Source organism: Brassica napus, chromosome A5, assembly GCF_020379485.1.
Source record: "Brassica napus cultivar Da-Ae chromosome A5, Da-Ae, whole genome shotgun sequence".
Lineage (NCBI taxonomy): Eukaryota > Viridiplantae > Streptophyta > Magnoliopsida > Brassicales > Brassicaceae > Brassica > Brassica napus.
In genome coordinates, this window is record NC_063438.1 from 1,408,256 (window position 1) to 1,428,320 (window position 20,065).

The 20,065-nt window shown below is 31.8% G+C and overlaps 2 protein-coding genes across 2 annotated transcripts; one reads left to right on the plus strand and one right to left on the minus strand.

Annotated features, from left to right (window-relative positions):
• Positions 1-670: 670 nt before the first annotated feature.
• LOC106454512 (regulatory protein NPR5) lies at positions 671-3,261 on the minus strand. Its single transcript, XM_013896631.3, has 2 exons — positions 2,485-3,261; positions 671-1,870 (listed from the first exon to the last, which is right to left on the minus strand). Exons 1-2 carry the CDS (start codon positions 2,968-2,970, stop codon positions 902-904), a joined length of 1,455 nt encoding a protein of 484 aa, XP_013752085.2. The 5' UTR covers positions 2,971-3,261; the 3' UTR covers positions 671-901.
• Positions 3,262-13,418: 10,157 nt separating this feature from the next.
• Positions 13,419-14,355, plus strand: LOC125609579 (B3 domain-containing protein REM9-like). Its single transcript, XM_048781095.1, has 3 exons — positions 13,419-13,844; positions 13,915-14,209; positions 14,301-14,355. Exons 1-3 carry the CDS (start codon positions 13,419-13,421, stop codon positions 14,327-14,329), a joined length of 750 nt encoding a protein of 249 aa, XP_048637052.1. The 3' UTR covers positions 14,330-14,355.
• The last annotated feature ends 5,710 nt before the right edge of the window (positions 14,356-20,065 follow it).

A 20,065-nucleotide genomic window follows, 5' to 3' on the forward strand; every position in this document is an offset into this window, starting at 1 on the left:
TTTCATTTGTTTCTCTCCTTTTTCCTTCACATGTATATCTATATATATGCCCATGCGTCTGGATGTTTTAATATGATCAAAGGTGTTTTGTCATGTAATGTCCCAATCCCATTGTGCTAATCTTTACACAACAAAGGATATGATGTCTCAAATTTGTTATTAGAGATGAAAAACTGATTGCTTCCATTCTAAGTCTCCCAATCAATTCACATGATTTTATTTGTTTGTGTTATGAATAATACGTCCGAAATAATAAATAAGTGATGATATACAAGCGATAGTCCATGTGGAAATTGCGAATTCCATACGTCGATGGATAGCAGCCACACAACATATATATATAGAAACTATCTGAACTTTTCAAATGGATGAAAAAAAGAATGATGTTGTGTATATATAATATGGTTATACTCGATAAGACATTGCTGATGAAAATACATACAAGAACTTCAATTAAAAGACAGTTCTCGAATCAAGGATAAAACAAAATAGTGTGAAATTATTGTCGCGATAGGATTACCTTTCTGACAATTTTTTTAACCAGACTGAACATCTTTGGTACTAATAACTATGTTAATTGTTAAATAAATTTGAAGTGTCTCCAATAAAATTTCTTAATTGGTACACAAAAAGACTTGGAAATAGCAAGATATTAGGGTAGAAAGATAAGGAATTAACTGATGACAAAATTAATCAAATGACTAATCAATACAACTCTAGAGAACTAGATTAAACAAACCTAAGTCTTTTAATTATATAATGCATGAACTCAAATTCCTTCATGCAACTCTTCTTCGTATGTCCTCAATTTCCATATAAAAAATATATATAGAAGACATAAAACTAAATTAATAAATATATTTCCAGTCTTATTGGTCGAGATAGAGAGATTAAAAGAGAACTAGAAGTGATGTTGATGATGGTGATGATACATAGTAGATGGGTCATGATGATGCCGACTCATACCTTCCCTCTGACTGTTATGGTCGTCTCCATGATCCCTACCCGGACCCATCTGACCCGCTCCAAGATTGAGATACACAAATCTTGAATCCAAATTGTTATTACTTCCTCCACTACTTCCACTATTGCGCTCATCGTTCATCTGAGGGTAAATGGCATTGTTGTGATCATTATTGTTGCTATTGTTACCTTCTTCTCGAGATATCACCATTGCAGCGGATTGAACAAGCTCAAGGCAAAGCCTAAGCTTGTTAGGTTCAATGTGAGTCAATCCAGGAACTGCCCCTTTGAACAAGAAATCCGAAGTCAACGTCCTAAGGATATCAAGAGGAGTGATTCCACCGACCGTCCTTACATTTGGATCTGCATGGTGGTCTAACAGAACAGCCACCATGTCCGGAGAGACCATTTCAGCCGCGATGTGCAACGGTGTTTTCCCCGCGGGACCTGCCGGGTAATTCACATCGGCTGCACCAAGTTCAAGCAAAGCCTTCACTACTTCTCTACTACAGCTTTCAACAGCGTAATGCAATGCCAGCGACTCATCAAGATTGAGTCCTTCTCCCATAACCATTAGCTTCACTAACTCCACGTCTGATGAGTCTAAAGCTCGTCTCATCCTTCTAATTTTTTGATCTTCGAGGTCTTGAGCAACGGTTAGATCATGGTGGTGATGATGTGGCATTAGAGAACGTCGAGCTATTGAAGATTTGAGACGAAGCTCTTCAATCTTGGCAACAACATCTATGGTTAGATGTTTGGCTAGAATCTCCGGAGGGAGACCAGACTTGGCTACTAAGTGAGAGCAAGTGGTCCATAAATGATGCATGTCTTGCTTCCTTGATGCTATTAAGACTTTCATCACATCTTCTATTGAGGCTTTCTCCACCATGCTTACTAGTTGTTTCTGCCAATAAACACCAATAGTTTATTGGTTAATGTTAAATAGAAAGAACCGACATATTTTCAGCAAGTGGGTATAATTTCCTTTTTAGGTTATATATGTTTCTTTTTTAATTTTTTTGTTATCTCAGATGGATGTTTTGATGGTGGAGTAGGTTTCATTCGTTATGTATGCATGGATTATTATCAAAACACACAAATGAGGAAAATTGGGGGAACAAAGAGTTTGTCTAAGAAATTAAGACTACAAAAGTGAATAGATCCAACTAAATAATATAGCTATTCAAAGTTTCTCCTTTTGGGAAAATAAAATGCGCATCCGTGCAACTAAAACCAATGTTTTATAATTTCGGAAAAGTTAGGAAGATGGTTTCTTTGAAAGAAAATAACCTCATTTATACATGAAATGAACACAACAACAAAGATTATAACATATATTGATACATATAATCAAAAAGGGTTTTGAAATTAAAACAAATTTAAGCCAAACTCATGAAAAAAAAAACTAAAAGGAGCAGAACAACAACAATTATGTTCTTGCCTTAGGATGTGCATGATGAGTGAAGAGAGAGAGAGAGAGAGAGAGAGAGAGAGAGAGAGAGAGAGAGAGAGAGAAACCTGTGTGAGCAATGCAAGCTGCTCGACGCCGAAGTAACGAGAGGCGGCGAGAGTATCAAGAGCAAGATCGACGGCGGCTGAGCAGTGAGTGTGCCAACATCCTCTCTCTCCACAGTTAGGTCTCGGTTCGTGTTTCTGCGGCACGATCGAGACTTGTCCGCTATAAAGAAACTGAAGCAGCAACAGAAACACCTCGTACCCGACTGAGTTCACTGGTATGACTCCAGCTGGGGCCTGGGAGCCTCTTGTTGGGCTAGCGGGTACTGATCCGTGTCGGGTCGGGTCTATGCCTGTGCCGGGTTGTGGTGAGTCGGTCCCACAGAAGAATTTTCGGAAGAAAAGACTCCTAGCGGCGAGGATGCAACGGTGAGCGTGGACTAGACGACCTTCGACGCTGAAGGTTACGTCGGAGAAAGCTTGACCGTTGATAAGTAGGTTTAGGTAATCTAAGGACAGAGATCTTAGGGATTCCTCGAGGCTGCTCATTTCTTGATTCTTTAAGTTTCTTTGGAAAAAAAGTTAGGGTTTGGCAAGAAGTCTTTGGCAAAAAATAAAAACCAAAAAAAATAGTTGCCTGCTTTGATTGATTTTGTTGGTTGGTGAGAGGAGGAAGATATGGCTTATCTTTTGTATTTGAAAAAGGAGAAAAAAAATTACCAGGGATAAAAGCTGAAGCTTTTATTTTTGAAGTTTCTTGCTTTTCTATGAGAGAGAGAAAGAAGGATTCTTATGCTTGGTGGTCTTAGATATTTTTGGTCGTGACGAGAGAGAGAGAGAGAGAGAGAGAGAGAGAGAGAGAGAGAGAGAGAGAGAGAGAGAGAGAGAGAGAGAGAGAGAGAGAGAGAGATTTTGAATGGATGAACCGGGCGGCTTACATATTTAAACTAAGATGGTTAAAAAGTGTTAAGTGTTACTAAAAAGAGGGTTAAAGCATTAGTCAATGGGGAGATTTAGTGATTTGGTTACCAAAAGAGGAAAAATAATTATTAAGAAGTAAAGAAGAAAGGGTGGCAAATTCTACTAATAGAAATAAATATATATAATGAACATCATTAGCATCTCACTAATCAAAATCCTACTAACCTTTATCAAACATTAAATTTCCAAAACAAGACGTATTATTGAGTAGGATAATATAATAAAACCAAAACCCTCGGCAATTGTCTTTTTGGCTTGATACAGAACATGTGAAAGCCTGAACAACAACACGGGTGTAATATGTAATGCAAGTGTAAGGATGTGTGCATGGAGATGGGATAAATTGGTAAAACTGGGAGGATAAGAACATAGGCCTTATTTAGTTAAAAGACAGAAGGAGTAAAATAAATTTCCTCACTGTAGTAAAATATGATTTGATGGTTTTCTGTTTGACCGTTGGACCAATCCTCCCACCCCCTTCTCGACTTTTCTCCTGTTCTTATTTAAATTCGTTTTATTTTTCTGGCCAAGCATTCAATTATAATGAGAGAATTTCAAACCAAAATGAGACTAATCTCATTCTATGGAAAAAGCCGACTTTTTTTACAATTATTATCGTCAACAGAGTGGTAAACCATGATTGAAATAGTTGTAATACGATTACTTTTGTAACAGTCAAAATTTTGATGAATTTACATTCTCGCGTGTGATACTTAGGCTCCGAATGGTAACTGCGGGTTGAGCGGTGCGGGACAAGCGGTTTAATTGCGGTGTGGCTCTAACAGTTATAAAAATGTATAGATATAGGGTATATACAGAGATTTTTGTTACTATTAACTGCGGGCGAGACGGGAAGCTGGTTACCATTCGAAGTCTAAAAGGCATATACAATCACTCGTTTTCATGTCCTCATAGCAACGTAGCAAATTTTTATTTGTTTGATTCAAATTTGTAACTATATTTGTATAAGTACGCACCCTACTCTAATGAAAATACCAGTAATCATAAAAGTAAAACACGGGCTGTTTATTATTCGTGTAAAATACCAAGAATCAGATCAATCTGCAGGTAGAGAACCGAATTAATATGAAACATCCAACCACATAAGTCAAAACGTGGCTCTGATAATGGCGCAGTCGTGGTCCGAACCCACATATTCACCAGCTGAGAAAGCTGTATTTCACAAGTGAGACCAATCAAAATAAAATCCATTCTTGTTTGACAAAAAATACTAATATTTTCCAGTAAAAGAAGTTAAAAACGGATGGGAAAGAGTGGGAAGGCCATGGAGAAGCGTGTCGGCCGGATCGATACGGTCCTTCTGTTGGTTTTACTTCTATTATTATTACCGAACTCAAGTAACCAAACCGATACAGAACTCTATTGATGTTAATCTAATTTATGATTGACCAAAAAAAATTGATTTGTGAGGTTTTGACGAGATGATTGGATGAATTTTTCTACAATTATTCTATCTTGTACGAACTATTTCTCGATGGTATATCCACCTCATGCGCACGAGTGAGAGTTTATTTATTTCTTCCCAATTATTTTTGTTTTGAATATTGCTATATCTCTTCTTTTTTTTTCGAACACAAAATATTGCTATTTCTCTCTTTGCTTAATTTAGGGGTAAAAGATAGTGAGGAAAATAAGAGAAAAAAGAATGACAACACAGAAGAGCACTGACAGTCGTATGATAAGGAAGTGGTTCGATCTGACGTTTGACTTGTCTTTTCATTCGCTCTCTTCTTTTCATTTACATTTTCCTCTCTTTTTTTCATCAGTCCATCCCCTTGCATAAAAATGTATTTTTTCTATACATGAAAATAGTTTTAAGGTTCAACAATTATTTCTTACCTTTTAACATTTGCATTATCTTCTTTTTACAGCTATTTTATTTAATAAATTTTAATTTTATATTTCACTAATTAATAGTTATTATTTTTCCAAATAAAATAAAGATAGTTTCCATTTATAAAGAATAAAAATAAATAATTTAATCTATATTAAAATAGTTGATCTTAAATAATTAAGATGATGTAAAAATGTTAAAAAATTAAAAAGGCATGTGGTGTTAGTGATCCCAATTTTATTTACATCATCAAATTTCATTATTTAATAGACTCATCATCATTCAAACATCAATTCTTTTATTCAACATTTTCCTTGTAACTAGTATTAGGTGAATCATAGTATACAATAAGTGTTCTACTACTAGCTATCAGTAGTGTTTTATAAAGGAAATAAGATGTTGTTATATAGTAATATAGTATGTACTTACTTTAATATTTAAACAGAATGATTACAGATTTAAAGTGTGATTTTTTATCAACTCATAGCTAGTATATTCTGTGCAAATGTAAGATAGTTTGGAAACTAGTTATCTCGAAACCTAATGTACCTGTGTTTTTGAATCAGCCCTAATGCTTATTTTCTCAAAACCTAGCATCACTATTGCATCTTAGTTTTGGTTTAAAAAGGCTTTACACAAATGTCTTTAAATTTTGTATTTCCAACAAAATTAAACCAAATAGCTCAATTTGTTTGAACAAAAAAAGCATCTCGTTATGTAACATTCTTTATTTTCACTTTATCTTACAAAATATATAGTATAAAGATTGAGACATCAACCCTATCTCAAGTTTACTTTAGGTGAGAATGAATAATTAGTTTTTGCTTTTCAGTTATATAATTATATATATACCATTCACATACGCACATTTCCAAATTAGAGGCAAGAGCAACTTTATAGGCACGTAAGAACTCTTATGAATATCAAAAATAAAAGCAAAAATTATTATTTTAAGATTATTTAATTTTCTGTAAAGTTAAATAATTAAATAATCTGTAAATAATTTAATTTTATAGGCACGTAAGAACTCTTTACAGAGTCAATATGAGTCTGTAAAGTTGATGATAAAAAAAAAGATTATTTAATTTTCTATGTAATTTAAACACCTTTAGAAATATTTAAAACACTGAAAGTAACATGTTTCATTTGATTATTTTTATTATGAAATACTCCATTAGATAATACTAATAGAGTTGCTCTGGTATAGTTTTGCCGAGCAAAACTGTTTTTTTATTATTATTAAATTTATATTTAGAAAAACACTGTTACAAATCACTAAAGCATAAATCTGTTCGCATATTATGTATATACTTGATAATCATGACGGTTATTTCTGTGTACACAGCTAAAAATATTCACAATTAAAGATTGTTTCAAATTATCTACAATATGTTGATGCATGCGGATGCTTACGCAAAACATGTAACAAAAAGTTTATGATCAATCAAGTGGTTTTTGACTAGTGGTAAATGGTTCACGGATGTGAGTATCGTTATGGGTATGATTTTTCTTGGTCACTCGAAATTTTTTAAATGATAAAAAAATATGGATCATGTGGACCTGATAGTGATTAATCTTTGAACCTAAAAATTTTTTGGGATTTATTACGGTTATAAAAAAAAAGGTTTATGATCAGTGTGTATGTTTATTATTCTCTACAATAATAACTAATACAAACAACCTTGACAAGAGAAATAATTAATTCGTAAACCCTTTCTCAAAAAAAAAGAAATTAATTCGAACATCTTTTTATCAACAATGGAATGGTAGTATGGTACTTTCCTTCAAACAAAAAAAAACAATGGAATGGTAGCGACAACTTGCATTTTATCCCCCACTTCTTTTCTTCTTCTCTCTCTTTTCTTATCGCAAGAAATTATTTTCTGTCATTTACAACATAAAAAAAAAAAGATTTTCTGTCGATTGCTTACTTTTTGTTTTTCATTTCCCGACAGCTCTATTTTTTTATTAGATACACAAGATTGTGGATTTTTTTTAAAAATGCCACTTAAACACTTAAATATTAAATAATTAAGATTGATACGTGGAGAAACAGAGATCATTATATTTCTAAACCACTTAATAATTAAGATGTCTCACTTGGTCTTTTTTTCTTCTTCTTTAGTTATTTTATTGGAAACACTAAAACATTTATATTATTCGTTTTTTTCCCACAAATTTGAAAGTAACTTCTTATGTTTCATTTAATTTATCGTTCAAAATTTTTTACACAGATTAAAAAAATAATTAAATTTCATCTTTTACTTATAATTATACATTATTCTAAAAATAAAAAATAAAATTGGAAAAGTATCAATTAAATGCATGAAAACATAAAACAATACTTAAAATAAAAAAATTTTAAACTTTAAAACAACAATTAATCTGAAACAGAAGGAGTTTGATTTAAGAGGAGACAAGAGCACATAGAAATATATGTGGATCAGGAATAGTTAGTTAATCGTACTAATTTAATTATATAAATATTAAGAACAAAAGGAACAATTTAAACTATTCACATGACTAGTTAATCCCGTATAATTTAGCAATTACCACTGTTATTAAACAGTGAACAACTAACGAATGGCTACGACAACATGCCATTTGTTATCTTCTCTAATGGTTTTGATATTTTTTACAGCTCTTCATCTCTTTGTAATGTTAGAACATGATTAATAGAAGATTTTTAGAGTGGAGTTCTTATTGGAATATCAAAAACCGTTTCTTACTTTTAACTAAAAAAATTAAGAATCGGTTCTTAAATATATTTATGCATTATGGGTTAAAAGTTGTAATCAAATAACTCATGTAATAGGTGTCCACCAAAAATCCTTCTCTATGCTTAGAATGCAAGCCCATTGGCTGAGGTCAATCTAACTTTTTGACTTGTAGCCAGCCAAAAGTTGTAGGGTTATTTTCTAAATGATATAGGTATGTATAAATGGCTATAAATGTTTCATATATTCCGGTATTATATATACAACAATAGAGAAAGAGAGAGAGTGTGTGAGAGAGAGAGAGAGAGAGAGAGAGAGAGAGAGAGAGAGAGAGAGAGAGAGAGAGAGAGAGAGAGAGAGAGAGAGAGAGAGAGAGAGAGAGAGAGAGAGAGAGAGAGAGATTTAAGTGGAACCCAACTAAAGTTGTGAGCTGGTGATTCGAATGTTGATAGAAAATCCATCGAAAACGAGAAGTGGATGAGCATAAAAATTTAGGTTCTTGTGGAAGGATCTTTGGGTCAATACACAACTTAAATTCTCTTTTAAGTGGTTGTGGTGGAAAATGTATATCATTGTAATGATATTGTCTCTCTTAATGTGTGTGTTGGGGAAAGTCACCAAATATGCCATCCATCTTTACCATCCATTCGACTCTACTCCAAAGATCACGACCTAATGGCAGCTGCAAACACCATTATATGCCATTATATGGAACTAATTACTATATAAACAAAAAGTTAAATATCTAAATAAAGTGTAAAATAATTACTGATAATATGGGTCCAAAACAAATATGGAAGTAACATGACATATCTTGGATTCTTAAAGACATTATGTAGTCTAGTTATATAGCAGTATTTTAGATAAAATAAATAAACAATATGGGGTTTATAATTTAAGACAATTTTAGGGATTCAGAATAAGATGAGCTATGCGTATGTATATGTTGACTCGCAACTCTTTGCTAATTTAATCCAATAAAAGGATGGCAAAAATCTGACTTCATATTTTGGTGATAAGATATTAGATTTCTCGAGGGGACTTTTAAAGTTGACAAACGTCACTTTGAAACATTTGACCAAAATATTTATATTGGCCGCATGATATATAACAGGGATTTTTGGATTTTGTAAGAAAGTCCAATATGCTTCTGTTGTGCAATGAATGACTCGCATTGTATTTGCCCTAAATCATTGGGATTTGATAACAAGTAATTTCTATTCTCAACTTGTCTTTCAGTCTTCACAGCTATCACATCGACCGGTCTATATATGATATACACCCACCCTCCTCCACATATACGAAGAATTGATTATAGGCTCACGAGCGGTTTAATTGTGATGCGGTTTTAACAGTTATAAAAACGTATAGATATATGGTATATGTAGAGATTTTTGTTACTGTTAATTGCGGTGCGGAGCGGAGCGGTTCGTAACATTCGAAACCTATATGTAAATTTGTTTTTCCTAATGCATTTTGGAATGAATGCAGTCTTTGTGGAATAAAAATAGTTTACCTATTAATCTCCGAGACATTTCGAATCAAATCCCTTGTAATCAACTTGTCTGGTAGTCATGCGAACCGGACAAACTGTGTACACATAGTTGAGTGCCTTTTAAACTTACCATTATTTTTATCTCTATAAATAAAAAAATTCTATTATAAAGGTGAAAATACTCCAATTTATATTTTTATAATAAAATTTCTCTATTTATAAGGAAAAATATAGAGATACGTTATTTCCACCTCTAAATATAGAGGCAAAAAATAACTTTCCTCTATATTTTTTCTCTAAAATAGAGGAACTTTATTATAGAGACATATATTAGAGTATTTTCACCTCTATAATAAAGATTTTTATTTTAAAAAAAATTATAGAGGTATATATTAGAGATGATCTTATAACATTTTCGCAAAATTCTCATGAAACTAGCCATTAGAGAGGAAAAAGCCAGATGTTTAAAAAACCGCAAAGATATTTGTCCATTATATTGTCCAATATGATAAAGATTTGTATAATATTTTTTTCCACATTTAAATATTCGGTAAGTTTCTATTCAAATTTAGATACATTTTCTACTTGGAATCTACAAATAACATTGACTTTCAAAGTTCAATCGGTTTCAGTTTTTGAGGGCAGGAAATTGACCCCATTCAAATATTTTTAAGTTTTATTTGGATTCGATTCAGTATGTATATGTATTGATTCCATAAGTAATTCTGCCTCTTTCTTTCCAAAATCTTGAGTTGCTATATAATAAACTGACATTGATCGATTTAGAACATCCAAACACATATAACAGATAGTATATGCATTTTGCACTAGTTCATGATGTGCAAACGACAAAGTAATACATATGTTATTATGGGGCACAAGAAGAGGCCCCTCTCTCAATGTCATCCAGAAGAAGGATAAAAACAAATTCATCCAGCATTTCTTCTTTTTTTTGATCAAAATTTAATCCATCATTTCTACCCTCTCTTTTTTGTCATATAAATTTTTATAAAGTACTTACTCTTTATCGATGAATAAATTAATCAGAAAATAGTAGTGATATGATAAAAATCGCTGTTATATTATTAGCCAACCGTAAAACATTATAAAAAACGATGGGATCAACAACAATAACAATAAACACGGAGAAATTCTTTATTAAAAAACACATTCAGAGATTAGGCGTACCTTTCTTATAATGGGAAAGGGACTTGACAAGAGAAAGCAAATGTAACTAGAGAAGAATTGAAACTTGATGAAAAGAAGAAAACATTTAATTATTTAAACTATATTAGTAGTTAGAGTCAAGTGGAGATTCTTTTGTGTTAATTTGATAATTTGGTCCATGCGTCACAAAAATAAAGTTTTTGGTCCATGAGTTAAATATGTTAAATAAAGTTTTTTTTTTTTGAGAAATGGCTAGTTAAATAAAGTTGTAACTGAGAGTTAAATCTTCTTATATTCATAATTGGTTCACATTCGATCACTAATTTTTTTGTTTCATGGATCCCACCTTATATTTTCTCTCAAATCATCCAAAAGGAAAATCTTTGGCAAATATAGAGAATCAGATGCAAATAACGAAGACAGAAGACAACATTAGAAAGAGCAACCAATTTTTTTTAAAAAAATAATAAATAACGAAGACAGAAGAAATGAAGCATCATACCTTACATATTTGTACCAATGTACATGTCTTAATTATATAAACCTACATATATTTATCTATATTAATAAAGTAAAACATACACTTTTTTTTGAGAAATGGCTAGTTAAATAAAGTTGTAACTGAGAGTTAACTTAAATCTTCTTATATTCATAATTGGTTCACATTCGATCACTAAATTTTTTGTTTCATGGATCCCACCTTATATTTTCTCTCAAATCATCCAAAAGGAAAATCTTTGGCAAATGTAGAGAATCAGATGCAAATAACGAAGACAGAAGACAACATTAGAAAGAGCAACCAAATTTTTTTTTTAAAAAAATAATAAATAACGAAGAGAGAAGAAATGAAGCATCATACCTTACATATTTGTACCAATGTACATGTCTTAATTATATAAACCTACATATATTTATCTATATTAATAAAGTAAAACATACACTTTTTGAGAAATAATAATTACCATATAATATAAAACTAAACACTTAAAACTAAAAACAACTAAAAAAAAAAAAAACTAAAAACAAATATAAATTAAAAACTTAACCAAAATAAATTCTTGGCACGAAACGCAGACTAATCCCTAATTTATAGACGATACAAAAACAATAGGCGCATAAATGATCATATTGCAGGCCTTTGGGAGACAACTAACGCAATTGTATAAATTAACCCAAAATGCTACTTACTGCTTTCTTAACTACATAAGTTATATATAATAGAATAACTAGAAGCTTGATTATTTAAATGTAAATGTCGTGTTATTTTAGTGTTATACTAATTTAACTTCTTAAGAAAAATTGCATAAAAAAGATGTAAACCTTATTGAGTTTGTTTAACAATTGGAATACACATCTTGATAAAATTTTAACATAATATTAAGCATGTAAACATGCACCAGCAAATATATTAAATTCTAGTGCCCAAATTATGGGTAAAGTTTTCATTTGTTTACCGTTTCACTATATACATGGAATTTGAACTAATCTATATGTAGCCCTTTGCAAGCTGTTAATTAAGAATAGATTAGCAAATACCATCGGGTTTTACATAACGGTCTCAAAGTCTTTTTCGTTTTGCGTTGAAAGATCTAAGTACATCTCCAATGGAACTCTATTTTTTCTTCTCTAAAACCATCTCCAACTTACTTCTATTTTTATCTCTATATTTTCCTCTAAAATAGAAAAACTCTATTATAGAAATGGATTTGCTTCAATATATGCCTCTATAATAGAGTTCCTCTATTTATAGATATAGAGATTTGCTATTTTTATCTCTAAATATAGAGGTAAAAATTTGGATTTCTCTATATTTTCCTTTAAAATAGATGAACTCTATTATAGAGACATATATTGGAGTAAATCCACATCTATAATAGAAATCTCTATTTTAGAGAAAAATATAGAGAAATACATTGAGTAACTTTATTATAGTGTAATTTTTGCTCCAATAGTGTTACTCTATAATAGAGTACTCTATTATAGAATGAAATATAGAGAAATGTCACTTTTTCACTATAGAGTAAAATATGACATTTCTTTATATTCCACTCTATAATAGAGTAACTCTATTATAGAGTAACACCATTGGAGCAAAAGTTACACTATAATAGAGTTACTCTATTTTTATGTAAATTATAGAGTAAAAAATAAAGTCCCCTTGAAAAAGGTCTAAGACCATCCGCATTAGCGGTTGTTAGCGGGTTCGTGGGCTCGAGTTCTTAGGGCCGATTGATTAAAACAAAATCAAAAATGGGTTAAATTCGATGAACCGGGCCTTAGGACTAAACCCGTAAGAGGCGAGTTCAAGCCACGCGTCGATCACTGATTGGCTTCTCCTTTACGCGTTGACGACGAGGTCGAAAGGGTTTCCGCGTAACGCGATTCATTTGTCTCCTCTCTGAAAAACCTAGGGTTTCTTTTCGCGGAGGCGACACACCGTACGACGGCGAATTCCGGAGGTTTTCTCCATCAAATCGACTCTGTAATCTCTTCTCGACGCTCTTAGGTCAGTATTACTTAGATTCACTGTGAGTTAGCGTCGATTGAATGTTCGAAAGGGATTTGCGATTTGTATGATTTAAAATCGATTTGGGTTTTTTTTATTAGGGTTCTTAATCGATATGGTAGTTCGATTGAGGGTTCATTTAATCATAATCTCTCGTTAATTCGGGTTAATAATCTGTCGTTAATGTGTGCTAATAATTGCGATTGAGGGTTCACGTTTTGTTTAAAGGTTCATTTCTTTGGGTTCAATATGCTTTCTGAAACTCTATTGTTGCAGATGGAAATTCCCCGAGAACCTCATTTCTTCAAGCTTCTTCTTCCTGGTTTTCAAAGTGGCGTGGCAATACCACTTGACTTCTACACAAAACACATACAAGGGGCTGAGATCAATAAACCATGGAAGCTAAGATCGGACGCTTCGGATCAAATTTGGGAGGTGATCCGAGAAGGCAGGACACTCACCAAAGGTTGGAAAGAGTTCACCGAAGCACATGATCTTCGAATCGGTGACATTGTCATCTTCAAACACGAAGGAGACATGGTCTTTCATGTGACTCCTTTTGGTCCTAGCTGTTGTGAGATTCAGTATACACATCCTCACATTGTTAAGGAAGACGCCGACGGGGATGATGCTCCTACTTTCTCATACGACTACTGCTTCTTGGCTGAGGTTACTGCTACAAATCAAAAGGACGACAAAATGGTAAGTAAAATTTAGTTATTTATTTGTTTCTAGTACTGCTTCTTGGCTGATGTTATGTATGTGTTTGTAGTTTCTTCCTGTGGAAGCTATGAGGTGTGGTGCTTTGAACCAACAATGCAAAGAGGTCAAACTTGTCAACAAGGAGGGAAAGTCATGGACTGCGCGCTTCGGATTTAGCGAATCAGACGGCGCATATTACATCAGCAGAGGGTGGAGAAAGTTCTGTCGTGATAACAGATGCACCAACGGAGATTTGTTTGTGTTCAACGTGGTTGGAGACGGGACGACAACTCCATTACTGTGTGTATGTCCGGAAAGGAAGGAGTGTACTGAACTACTGATCAAGCACTTCAGCAGAATCGATGGTAAGTCTTCTCATTTGACTTGTTTGTGTTGTCTATATCTTCAATGTTACTACTTTGCTTCTGCTTTAACTTGTATTGTCTTCTTCTACAGGTAGCATTGCTTCTACCTCACGAAATTAGATGGCGCTTTTGCGGTCTTTCCTCTCTATCATCTTAACTTGTTTCTTTTTGTTTTATTAGCAACTTATCAACTTATGTATTTCGGTTTGTAAAACTTGAATGGTTTTTCTATGTGAACTTTTATGCTAAGTTAAACATTCTCGAACTTAATTCCTTTGTTGAATGCGTAGACTGATCATCGAACAAAATGTTTCTATGAATTGAATTTAAGTTAAGAAACAACATAAAATTTTAAAACATAGCTTTTCTACATTTGAAAACACAAACCAAAATATTAAAACATATCTTGAAAGCCAAAACTTAAACTCCAAAACTCTAACATAGTTTTTCTACATCTGAAAACACAAACAAAAATATTAAAACATATCTCAAAACCAAAACTTAAACTCCAAAACTAAAACATAGGTTGAATAAAATGTTTTCATAAATTTTATAATATATTTAAATATTTTATTCATGTATTCTGAATAATTTTAAATTTAAAAAAAAATAAAAAAATATTATTATTTTATTCCTATGAACTCCTTCTTCGGGTTCACTAATGCAGAAAACAACAAATTCGGGTTCATAACTGTTCATGGACCCACAAAAAAATATTAAAAAAATTTGGTGAACCCCAAAGTGGCGTTCACCAATGCTCATGCTCTAAAGGTACCCACATGAATTCTGAAGACCATAACTCAAATAAATTAAAAACGAGAGCAAGTAGATGAAAACATGTATTAAAAATTTAGATAATTTAATTTTAAGTATATGATTAAAATTTTGCTAGGATGCAAAATGATACTTGACAAGACAAGACAATGGTGTGTGTGTGTGTGTTATTGCATGTGAAGAGATGTGACGTTGACTTCAATGACTTGACCCCTCAATCTCTTGCTCTCTCTCTGTCTCTCTGCTCCTCCTCTCTTATTTCTCTTCTTCTTACATGTATTTATACTTCTCACCAATTATAAAATTACAAATAACGCTTGCAGAAAGTTATTTCCTTAACTTTTTTTGTTGCCTTTTTTGAACAACCCTTAATATACATAACTGTTTTTGGTGTAAATAATACTCCATACATAACTTATACGCATGAAATTAAACTGCAGTTTATATTATGTTCGTTTCTTTGGTTGAAAATGTATAATACGGCGGATAATTTGAAATGCCATTGACTTAATTCCCTAAATTTATTGACAATAATATCATTATTTCGCTATTAATTCTAATTTCAGTATTATTGTTTTTTGTAGGTAATCAATCTATCGCATGAGAGGTCTCTTCCTAGTTATAAAGGCCATGCCAAAATAGCGGCCTTCAGTATAACGGTACGGCAGCAGCGTTTTTTTAAACAGACTCCGTTTACCTTCAGTTTATTCTATCTTGGCTTTTGAGACGTCTCATTAATTCACTATCACTTAACTAGCTTCTACTGCCACATTTCCCTAAAAGAAGTCTGGGAAAAAAAAAGTAAAACCTCAAAAATATATTAAGGTAATGAATGGTGAAAGTACAAGTGCGTATTTCAGAGCGGTATTGTTAAAAACGCCTTTGACTCACCAATCAACAAGTTTTCAGAAAAAATGTGCGGTTTTAAAAGATGAAAAAGCAAAACCGCAAATAATAAAATTACCTCTTGGTTAGTTAAGGCTCCGAATGGTAACTGCGGTTTGAACGGTGCAGAATGAGCGGTTTAACTGCGATGCGGTGTAGAGATTTTTTGTTACTGTTAACTGCAATGCGGGACAGGGCGGTTCGTAAGATTCAAAGCTTAAGAGTTGATCAAAACCGCACTACCACCTAGTGTCTAGTGTATTTGACAAATACGCACTTATGTTCAAGAAAAAAAAAATAATTGTTTTGTGGCTTTTATTTCTTTTAATAATTTAAAGAACTGTAACGTTCTTTTGTAACACAAGACTAGTAACTAGCCCATATTTAAAAGTAACTATTATGCTAATTAAACTTTGGAAGCTAACTCGTAACTGTAAAGTTTGTAAATTTATTTTTTCATACATAATAATGCAAGAGACATAAATAACAATACATATTTTGAACTTGACTTGGTCATTTTAATACATGAATAAATATGACACAAATAAGAGGAAGACAAAAAAAATCACAAATAAAAGATAATATTGGAAGTATGTTATGAAAAAATCAAAGTAATTAATAGTCTTCTTGTTGCATAGTATTCTTTTTTTATTTCAAACTTTATCAAAAAAATATTTTATATAAATATTTAGTATCTAAAATTGTAAAAGGAAAGGAAAGATAAATAAATATTATTTTATTTTTAATAAATTTAAATTTTAAATATAAAAATAGAAAAACTATTATGAAATTATCACTGAAATATAAATTTAATTTTTAATTGTATTAATATAATTATTATATAATATCATTTCTATCAAAACTGCACTACTTTTAATCAAAATTGCACTATGTTTTCTATCAAAATCGTACTTATCCTACAAACCGTATGAACTGCAGTTGGACCGCACCGCACTTTAATCCCGTCCCGCTTATATTACTAACTCCGCGGTCACCGTTCGGAGCTTTAATAAGAAATCCAAAAAAAAAGATTCTTGTTAACTAAGAAAATGTATTCGACGTATACATTAGGCGTATGAACATTTGTTATTTCTCCATAAGTTCACCACAAAATAATTCAATAAAAAATAAAAAGTAAAATTAAAATTTCATTTTTGTCTATTAAATTTTTCGGGTAAATTTTCATTTTTTTGAGAAACTAATGTGCTATATGTTTATTTTTGGGTGGTCTATCTATTTTGTAAGATTCAAAATTTCTTACAAAATTAACTAATTTAAAATGCTAATATGTTAATGTTTAGAAATCCTCTACGAGTGATGAGATGCTCTTAGTCACAAAAAAATATTTAAACAGTAAAAGTTTGATTTGTTCATAATTTTTTTATTGTTGCATATAAGAACAACAAAAAATATCATTGTAGGTTATCTCATGATAAAAATAATTAATTAATCTCACGGGCTCCATTGACATCAGTCCTTGCAATGACCTAAGAAACCAAGTCGAACTTTAAGTTGTGTTTTGAAAATGTTCATGTTCACTGAATCACTGGTTTGGTACTTAAAGTTAAAGCTCTCTTAAATTTGAGTTAACTAACAGTAGATTTGCATTATATATGATTCAGTTCGGAATGTGTTAAAGTTGAGTTAACTAACAGTAAATGTTCATGTTCACTGGTTTGGTACTTTAAAGTTATGGTGTTGGAGCACTGATTTCCACATGACATGATTATGGTCTAGCTAGAGCTTAAGTCTCAGTCTCGTTTTGATGCGTCTCTCTCAGTCAATGTAAATATTCAGTAGTATTAAATGCATAATGATGCGTGCCTTTGCATAAAACCAGAGTAAGAGACCTCTAGCTTGAACCAAAAGCCCTTACAAAATTCCTTTTGTTTCAGGATATATAGGGAATTCAGAAGACAGCAATTGAAACTTGGAAGCTGGAGTTGAGAGATACCTGAAACTCTCTGTTTCTGTGATGACTGTGACCATTGAGCTTTGCTGTTCTCTATCATCTTTATCCTCGGGGTTATTCTGAACTTTTCTTTATCTTGAATATAAATGTTCATTCAACTATTTATTTGCTTGTTGTCATCATTTACACTGTGCATTTGCACAAAACAAGATTTGGATTCGACTAAAAATCTACCGTAAAACTAAGTGCTCTAATGTAACAGCTCATTTTCATTATACATATAATATAGTATATACTGTTATTCTTTGTCAACTTATTTTTGTTTATTAATTTCTCATTGGATTTGTTTTTATTTCGTATCTTCGGCTTCTTTCTTTGACAAGACGTATACTTGTCTGATTAGAAATCACAACAAGAAACACGTACTTGTGTGATTGATCACTCCGTAATAGTTTTTTGGATCATATCATCCATATGCATGCAAAGACATTCTTGTAGCTACTGTGCTTTATAAATGAAAATGGTCTAAAATAAAACAACTAGACAACGGCCAGAGACTATTCAGACAGAAATTAAATTGTTAGCATTGCTATATATTAAAACGAAGAAAGCTTTGTATTATAAAGTTGAGGGAGTTATGTAATCAGCAAATATCTATTGTGTAATTAACTAATTGCATGCAAAGAGTCATCTAGCCCAAAAGTAGAAATTTGTAAAAGGGGAAAGCATATTTCCATTGATGCAAAGATAATTACTGCATGCAAACAAATTGCTAACATTTCAGAGGAATTAAAATGCTGTGTAATTTCCCAGCAGGGAGACTAAATATATACTTTTGTAAAGAAACAGATTAATTAAGATTAAAAATGTCTCTAAATCTACATGTTAATTCGACTGGTTATGCATTTTATATTTTCATGTACATCCTACAATTTCACCCAAACTTTGGTAACAAATGAACTAGACCGTCGCTAAACGATACTTTTAATATTCAAGTTATAGAGAAGATATATACCAAATTATATAGGTGCCATAGAAGATGTATTTACCATTAACAAATATGTTTCACCTAATTTGGATTTTTTTTTTAATTAGATATCATTTCCAAATAAACCCAAAAGGGAAATGTTTACATCATTATACAGCTAAATCAGAGGTAATCTATATATAAAAGATGAAACTCATGTGAAGCAGTTCGTTACCGCAGAGAAAAAGATATTATTTTCAAGCTTGGTATCGATCAAACGAGGTAGAATTAATGAAGGACTCGTGTATACGCAATGGAACCTGAATAGCAGAAGGTTTTTCCCTATCAAGACCAAAAAAACTATATATGCAATGCAAAATTGTGTAAAAATGACAAAAAAAAATGCAATGCAAAAAGAATACCCCCACCCAGTTCTTATATATTTAGTTCTGATTCAGCAATAATATCAATTTTTTTGATAAATGTCTTACTATCTTTAACTTTTAATCGTGGAAACTGAACAACTTGTGCTAAGTCTAGGATATAATGTTAAATAAACATTCTTATATATTAATAATTTAAGCTATATGTAATGTTAAACTTTACTGGACGCGAGCAGAAATTAATGTTTCGATAGGTAAAAATCAAATAATTGAGTCAATGGTGAAACAAGTTGGCTATGATTAGCCATATTTAATCGAGGGACCAACAAAAGGTGAAATCATAATGGTCCGACAAGGGAAACTCGACATGCTTTGATTTACCATTAAATTTGTTTGTCACTTTCATAGACTTTTCACCAATATCCAGATCGCTCACTTTTTTTTTTGAGCAACCAGATCGGCAGATCGTTCAGACCATCTCCAATGTATTTTTTTATTTTTACCTCTAAAATAGAGAAACTTTATAATAAAAGTGAGTTTTACTTCAATGTATTTTTTTAAAATAGAAATCTCTACATATAGAGCAAAATATAGAGGAATGCTATTTCTTCCTCTATAAATAGAGGAGAAAATATCAATCTCTATTTTAGAGACAAAAATAGAGAGGAGTTGGAGTGATTTTGCCTCTAAATACTATTATAGAGGTAGAAATAGAGGTGGGTTGGAGATGCTCTGATTTACTTTTCAATTTCAAGGAATTTCTTTATTTTATTTTTAAGCGTTAATCATCCCTACCCGGAATATCATTATATGGTTATAATATCAGTTAAACTAATGACTAACAACCGTTTTTCAACTATTTACCACCAACCTACTGATATTTTTTATTAGTAAAAAAGGTGACAAGAAAAAGTACTTTAGTCACAGATACTAAA